The 8,151-nt window shown below is 55.2% G+C and overlaps 1 protein-coding gene across 1 annotated transcript in view; it reads right to left on the bottom strand.

Moving 5' to 3' along the window:
- The window catches only part of CCDC33 (coiled-coil domain containing 33), a 24,956-nt gene extending 20,552 nt beyond the window's left edge, over positions 1-4,404 (bottom strand). Inside the window, 6 exon segments of the mRNA XM_029963129.1 lie at positions 846-966; positions 1,111-1,202; positions 1,331-1,432; positions 2,139-2,248; positions 3,885-4,009; positions 4,364-4,404. Coding sequence (XP_029818989.1) covers positions 846-966; positions 1,111-1,202; positions 1,331-1,432; positions 2,139-2,248; positions 3,885-4,009; positions 4,364-4,404 — 591 coding nt within the window.
- Between the last annotated feature and the right edge of the window lie 3,747 nt (positions 4,405-8,151).

Raw genomic sequence — 8,151 nt, 5'->3', positions numbered from 1 at the left:
GGGGAAGTGGAGGGATAAACCAATAATTATTGTACTGAATGAAACACACTAGTGATTTTTATGATAATTCAGCGCCTCACGGGCGACTTGGCATTTGGCCGGCTTCCTCTCCATGATATTTTATTTATGGGCTCCCCGAATGTGTTGATCCAGGGCCTTTCGCTCCGAGCCGATCAAAATTCCACGCACGGGGGAGGAGGATGGAGCCAGAGAAACGCGTGCGCTCCGCTGGCACTGGGGCCCAGCTGGATCCGTCCTCTGGGTGCAGCCGGACATCTGCCCTCGGCTGGCACTTTTGCAGAGGTGAAAGGATGGAGCAGCTCTGCTTTTGAGGAGTGGCAGCTACACACAGTGGCTCCTGGCTCTGCTGCTCCATCCCGCCTCCTCCCTGCCCCACCAGCCCTCCAGTCCCCTCCCTCCCTCCCTGCCTCCTCGCCAATTTTTGGCAGGGCTCAGGAACAAAAGCGGGGCCCTCCTCTCGCTTGCCAGTGACGATGCTCTGTGTGGAAAGGGGATGTTTCCCTGGCAACAGCTATTTTGAAGATGTGCGTCGCGGTACTTGAGGCCCGGGGAGGAGAAGGTCGCTGCCTTCGAGAGGAGGCACTCGAGCTGGAGGCGTGAGCAGAGCAGAGGGAAAAATGAAGGACAAAGGCACAAACGAGGAGCTGCCTGTGGGTTTCTGCATGTGAGGACCACGTCTGACGCTCAAAGCATCGTTTTGCCCCTGAAGTTTTTCCTGCGTGGGGTGCTCAGCTCCCCTGCTGAAGGAGGGATGCTCTTTGGTACCCAGGTGGGAAGGATGCTGCTGGATCCCTGCATCCCTGTGGATACGCTCGGCCTCGTACCTGAGGGCAGCCGTGGTTGGCAGCTCGGGCGATGCTAAAGGCGGCTGCTGGAGGGTCTGGGAACAGGATGGTGGTGGGGCTGATGCTGGGATGAGAGATGGGATTCTTCTCCATGCGGTGCCTGAGGAGTGATGGAAAGGTTTGGGTCAGTTTGTGTGGGGCCACATCCACCCCAGTGAGCCGAGCGCCGTGGGAGGGCACGATGGCACCAGGGATGCTCAAGTTGTCCCTCTGTGTCACCAGCAGACCCCTGGCCATCACTCACTTGTACTCCTGGACATTGCTCACAACTCTGGCCACGGCCACGAGGGTCCTGGGGAGGGTGGTGAGGGGGACAGACAGCCCCCGCAGCAGCACCTGGGAGGTGGAGGGTCCATGGGGAGGGGACAGAGATTGTGGAGAGGGGAAAAAGCTGCCAGAGTAGGAGACAAGGTGCAGACCCTGCACACCTCCCTGCCACCCCTGACTCCAAGGCCACCTCTCACCTCCAAGGCCACGTAGCTCAGTCCATCACAGCGAGGGATGAAGCTCTTTTTGCGGGTGATGGTGACACGCAGGACCATTCCCACAGAGTCCTGCCTCCTTGGCTGTGTGTGGAGGAGGGCAAAGCGTGGGGGGAAAAAGGTCAAGGCCACAAAACATGGACACTGGGCACGGACAGCCCATCACTGGCAATAAAGCACCAACTGATAATTAAAGCTCAGTGGCCCCCTGAGCCTTCTCGGAAAAGATCAATATAATAAATCCTTCTGTGTTTAAATATTTCATCGTTCCCAATCTATGTAGGGAAGGGTAAGCTCGTTTCTGCCAGCCTGAGCATAGGAGAGTTTGATTTTGGGGGAGTAATGGAGTGAGTTTATCAGGCCTCAGCTGTACAGGGCGCTACTGGCCAAGTCCCTGGGTTGGAGAAATGCCCATAGAGGGGTTCAGGAAGCTGCTTCTCTGGGGCTGGGTACCTGCCTGCATTAATTAATGCACAGCAACCTCTGTTTAATGAATGTCCTGCCCTGCTTCTCCTTCCCAGGATCCTGAGGGTGAAAGCACTTCCCAGCTTGCAATCCCATCACTTTTCCACCACATTTGAGCCCAGCACAACGCTTGCCTTGTTCCTCCCTCTCAGGGAGCTCACAAGCCTCTTTGAGCACCTTCCCCAACTTGCCAAATGTGGTTTTCCCACCGGTATTATGGCATTACACAAGGCTCCCTTTGCCCACAGCCCCCAGCTACAAGTGGTGAAAATCAAACTATAAGCAGGAATAAGGAGCAGGATGGAGGGGTTCGTGCTGTACCTACCAGCATCAGCCTGCAGTGGTGGGGTTGGAAGGGCTGGAGATGCCGGACTGGCAGCTGGAATGTCCCCAGTGCCTCCTTGGTAGCTTTGTCTGCCACAGTGAGGGTCAGCACTGGAAGGGGAGAGAGGGTCAGCTGTCAGGATGAGCAGGGTTTGGGAAAGAGGAGAGGTTTAGGGAAAAGGAGAGGTTTGGGGGAAGGTCTGGGTGAGAACGGGACAGAGACAATGGAGTGATTAATTTTCAGCAGGCCCTTCCCCTCACAAGGCCAGGGTGGAGTGGACAGGAGCAGGCTTTACACCCAGACCAGGATAATACACACACACATGTGCATCCCAGGGAGCCATGAAGAACAGGGCCCAGGGAATTCCAGGAGAGCGAAGCTGGCACCAACACAGCTCAGATTCCCATCTAAGAAGCCAGGATTTCCTACTGATCCATCTAATCCACCTCCCTGCCTCCAACCCACCCTGCTCAGCTTGCAGGGTTCCATCCTGCCCTGAGCCCTCCCTGCCTCAGGGTCCACCATGAAATCAGTCCTCTTAGAGGTGCCTGGTCCCCATCTGTCCCCTGGCATGGCAGCATCACCCCACGGATTCTGGCACCCCCAGTTCTTCCCTTAAATTAGAGCAAAGCTGCCATTTATTTGACAAGCAGGAGCAGGAGCTTTTTATGGAAAAAAAAAAAAAGAAAAAAAGAAAAAAAAGGAGCTGATGGAAGGGAAAACCGCCCTCTCTTTATGCTGCCATCAAGAGTTGGGCCTCCCTTCCCCCAGCTTAATGACTGCGCCGAGGCACCCGCCTTAACTCCTGCTTGGCCAGCCTGGGAATGCCACAGGTTGTGCATGTCCCCAAAGTGAGGATAAAGAAGGCAAGTGCCTGGTCCATGCTTCCCTAAACTTGTGCTTTACAGCACGTGCTCCATTTAAATGGAAATTTTCCTTTTCTCCCAGCTCCTCGTGGAAGAAGCGCCAGAGAAAACGTTCTGGGGTTGAGCGAGACACAAGTGGCTTTTCTGCCTGTCATCACCAATGATGGATCACACTGGGATTTCTGGGAGATAAAAGGATGGAAACTGTATTGCCGGGGAAGAAAAAGCTGTGAGCTGCACCTGGGGATGACAGCTCCAGGATGAACACCTGGGGGATGAACATGGCCAAACATCTGGGAGATGCTGGGAGGTGGAGGAGCAGACCTGGAAGCTCCATCAAGTCTCCCTGAATTTCTCATGATCCCGCACGGGGCAAAAAAGTACATCAAAATATCCTCAATTTCACCGAGGTCAGGGCCTAATGGGATTAGGCACGATGTGAAGATTGGTTCCTAACGTTTATTTTGTAAGGAGCTGATTTTATAATCAAATCCTGGCCCCTAATTCCACGAGTTTTATCACAATTACAGATTTAGCAGCCCTGCGTGGGGAGTAACAGCATCAGGATGTGGCTCCAGATGATACAAGGTGAGGGATGGCAGTAGGGAAAGATTTGGGGGTGTTTCCCCTCTGATGCTGATTCCCATTGGATACTTTGGAGGATGCCTAGCATCACTGCCTGTTCCACCCTGGGCACGTCCCTCCTGGTCCTGCCCTGCAGACACCACAGCCATGAGCTCAGGACATGGCTCGTTCCCTCTGCCTGGGGTCCTGAGGAGCAGGGACTCCCTAATATTATCCCCAAATTAGCCCTTTGAGGAATGAGTCCCACATCCTGGTCCCCAGCATCCCTGTCCCCACGGTCCTCCAATGCTCTCACCTGCCCAGCCTGCATCCTCGGCATCCATTTCCAGCACCACCTCCTCCTCCCAGGTGGGTGTGTGGGTGGGCTCTGAGGATGCACGAGATGCCTCCCGCTTCTGCTCAGCCCCTCCACTGGTCTTACTGTGAGGAAAAGGGAGGAAAACAGGTGAGGAATATGGCAGCAGGGAGCTGGGAGAGGGACGAGCATCCAGCCCTCAGCAAAGCTCTGCCCCTGCTCTGGGGGGGCTTTGCTGGGGATTCAGTGCTGCTTTTACTCCTGGATCCTGCCCAGCCCCCAGTGACGGGGTTTGCAGCCCCTTTTATCCTAAAGGCTATTTCAGGCCCCGGAGGCTAATTATCCACAGTATTGATGAAGGGACAGGGAAGATGCTGCTGGGAAAAGAGAGAGAAGATTGAATGTTAACGACTGTCATCATTAGACTGGGCACATAACAATGCTGAGCAATAATTATGGTTGTGTTCACTGCTACAGACCTGGGTAATTCTTCATCTGTGCTGGTGTCACCATCAAGCATGTTTTGGGGTTGTTCCTCCCACTTTTATCAATTAATCACCAATTACTCATAAGCTTGGCTAATAATAATAATAATCCCCCCCACACTTTTAGTGGGGCTGGAAGATCTTTTAGGGCGTCTCCACTGCCCAGCAAGACATCTGGAGTCCCAAAACCACAGCAGAGTCCCACTGCCTGGTGATGTGGTGACCTCAAGTCCCCGCACCCCCACTCATGGGGTGAGAGGGGATGGTGGCATCCCACTGTGACACAGATATCCCACCCCTGTGAACAGGTTGCTCTGGATATTAAGGTGATGAAGTGCCTGGTGCTGGCCCCTCCAAGAAAAGCTCTTCCTGGGGCAGAGCCAACATGGCCCTTGGGGACAGTTTACCAGGGCACTGTTGTGACTGAGAAGAGATGGTGTCACTGGAGACTCCAACAATGGGGGAAAAGAGATTATAAGGCATAGAATTATTGAACGGTTTGGGATGGAAGGGTGCTTAAAGATCATTTCGTTCGCAAAGGTCCTTCCAGCTGTAGGGTGAGCTCCAGGTGGGACCGAGCAGGTTCATCCCAGATGGATGGGAGGGTGGTTGCAAGATGTCCATTCCCTCTCCCTGCTGAAGAGATTGGTCTAGTGGGCCCTCAGCCATGCTGCATCTGCATCCCGTGCTCCTTTTTCATCTCCCACGTGTCCCCTTCCCCACCAGCAAAGCCCATCTGCATCCCACAGGGATGGAGCTGGCCAGCGTTGGAAGGTGGGAATTGCCATCAGGCTGGCACTGTTTTGGAGGGGCTGGAAAAAAACTTGGCTCTCCAGTAATGAGCTCTGTGGGGGATTGCTCTCCCAGCAACGTGCTCTGAGTCCGAATGAAGCCAGACCTTGGCTGGGGGGGTGGGAGGAGGAGCAGGGGGGTGAGAACAGGCCCCCTTCATTATAGACTTGCCTAAGGACGGGAGAGCATTCAAAAAGAGCTGTGAAGTGGGGAGGGGGAGGAAAACAACCCACAACTGCACAAAGCACAGGGGTGTGCCTCAAAAACCAAATGAATAGGCCGGGGGCAGCTGGAACAGCGGAGAGCAGAGAGGGTTTCATGTTTTATCCTCCCCCCAGCCAGCTCCAGACGCTCTGGAGGGGCAGGAGCGGGGGCTGCAGACATGAGATCGCACAGCTCAGGGCAGGACACGGCTGGGATGCACCAAGAGCTGCTCCTCCGATTCTCTGCATCCCTCCCTGCCGGCTCCGGGGCAGGCTCTTGGCTCTGCCGTGCGTGCGGGGATGCACCATCCGCCCACCGCTGCGATAAAAGATAAAGATAAAAGATAAAGACGGCTGCCCCCGGGGAGTTATTACCCATCAACGTCTCGGCTGCGGTGCTCGGGGACGGCGGCACGCAGCCACCCCGCTGCTGTGACACCGGGGTGCCCAGCAAAGGGCTTGGCAGGGCTGTGCCCAGCCTTCAGAATGTTTATTTATCCGGTGTTTTGAGTTATTATCTCTACAGGGTGAGTTATTTCTCGGGGCTGATATCCCAGTTGTTACACTGCTCCCGATCTTCTAACCCTGGGATGTTCCATCTTCATCCCACCAGGATGCTGTGGCAAGGGGGGACCACTTGATCTCACAGCCCCAGTGCTCTGGGTTTACCAGCTGAGTCCCTGCTTTAATTTTGGGCAGAGCCAAAAGGTGTTACTTGCAGGAACACCCTTTCTGAGAGCATCCCATAGCATCATGACCTGGACTGCTGCCTTCACAGGTCCCCCGTGGGCAGGGGGACAGCCGACCCCCATCCCCCAGCCTGGGAGCAGCTGGTGCATTCAGCAGCGACCTTGAGTTGCTTCTCTGGGCACTGAAGAGCAGAAAGGAGGGAGCGAGGAGGTCCTTTCACCCGCCCGTGGTACTCAGCGGGGAGGAGAAGCCGGCCGGGGCCAGGCGCTTTGTGCCGTTAATTGCAAACACGCCCGGCTCCGGCACGCCAAGGTCATCCCTGCATCCTGCCGGTCCGGCAGCAATTTGTCTGTGAGCACGAGGGAGTGAAAGGAAGATGCGGAACAAACCCCCCGGTGCCCCTGGAAGCAGGGAGGGAGGATTTTCTGGGTGTACAGAGGGTGAGGAGCAGAGCCAAGGTGCTGCCAGATCCCCAGAGCATCCCCGGAGGAGGAGGCTTTCTCTGGGGCAGGGTGAGCCAAAGCCCCTGTGTGGGATCTTCTGCTCTTCAAGGTCTTTCAGGCTCGCTCTGCTAAACCTTTCCCTCCCCAGATCTCTGGAAGTGGTGCCCACAACTACGGAGCACTGTGGGATGCTGAGTCCAGGCACAAGTGACTGGGCACAGCCACAGAGGGCAGTGGTGCTGCTCCCTCCCTCCCATCCCACTTGGATCACATCCTTATGTGGGATGATGCTCTGTGTGCTGGCACTTTGGGCTTGGGATGGCTCCACTGGTTATCACTTGGCTGTTTGGGGGGGATTGGATGCCACCAGACTCGCCACCAGACTCGCCACCAGCACATCCCCCTCCAACTTCTCCCTCCCATCCATAAAACCCCACCTTTTAACTGCAACATGCTACTCTCCTTAAAGAGCAAGTGCCCTGAAAAACAGTCAGTGATTCCCTTCTGCCTTGGCTCCCTCACTATGGTTACTAAAAGGCCCCTCATGTGTCCTGCATCCCTAATACCCCCCTCCCCTCCCTTCCATCACTCTCCCGTTACCATGGCAATGCGGTGATGGAGCAGCACCAGAATGTAAAGAGAGATGCAACAATCACACGCCACCCTCGTGCTATCATTTAGGATATTGATGTTTAAATCTCCGGAGATCATCTGGGTATAATTGGTTTATGGAAATAGAGACAAGTCCTGCCGTAGAGTTACTCAGGCTGTCGGGGCGGAGAGCGGGTCCTTGGCATGGGGGGGTTGGGAAAGAGGGGATGGGGTGATAGAGGGGTGGCAGTGGAGGCTCCCAGCTCACATGTCAGCCAGCCCCAGCTGCCAAAATCTTGATTATGGAGTCCTGCATCCCCCCCCCTGCCCAGGGAGCCTCTGGGATGCCTGATGGGGCTGGCACAGGGCACTCTGTCACAATGACGGTCCCTGGGACCCCCTTTGCCACAGAGCTCAGGGTTTCTACTCTGGAAAACACCCAGCAAGCAACAGTTTGCTTTACACGAGGTGTTTCTAGGCTTTCACAGTCCTGGCTGCTGATTGTTCCCAGTGGATGAACCCCAACCCTGCGGCCTTGTTCCCTTGGCACTGATGGATCCACTTGGGTACCAGCCTGCCTAGCACTGCCCTGGGGAGATGCCCTGCAAAAACCAAGCTCCGCAGCCAGGTGATGCTCTGAAGGCACTGATAGTTGCTTTCTCCCCTCTTTTCCAGGGAAATGAAGCCCCTCTGCCTCTGGGATGGCAGTGCTGAGCAGGACGGCCTCCCTCCTACCACAGACCAAAGCTGATGGGCTAATTGAGTCCCCTGGCACATGCATAATGCACGAGGAGCCAAGTCCTCCTTACCCAACATCCTGTTTTATTTATTAAAACACTCTTTTATTTATTGTGATATCATCCCCAAACCCAGGCAGCATTACCCTGTGGATTCTTTGACATCATTTTATACTTTCAATATTAGGAACACTTTCTTCCTGACACCCCAGCAAGCCAGAGTGCCTCGTGTCTGCCTTCCCCCATCGCAGCGAGGAGTCCTGGCTCCTCTCCCTGCATCTCACGGAGGCGATGCCAGAGAGGTTCCCCCCTCCCCGGGGCTCATG

This window comes from Manacus vitellinus, unplaced genomic scaffold (assembly GCF_001715985.3).
Source record: "Manacus vitellinus isolate BGI_N305 unplaced genomic scaffold, ASM171598v3 scaffold_53_pilon, whole genome shotgun sequence".
NCBI lineage: Eukaryota > Metazoa > Chordata > Aves > Passeriformes > Pipridae > Manacus > Manacus vitellinus.
The sequence above is the reverse complement of the archived record's forward strand: the minus strand, read 5'-3'. Positions and strand labels throughout refer to the sequence as shown.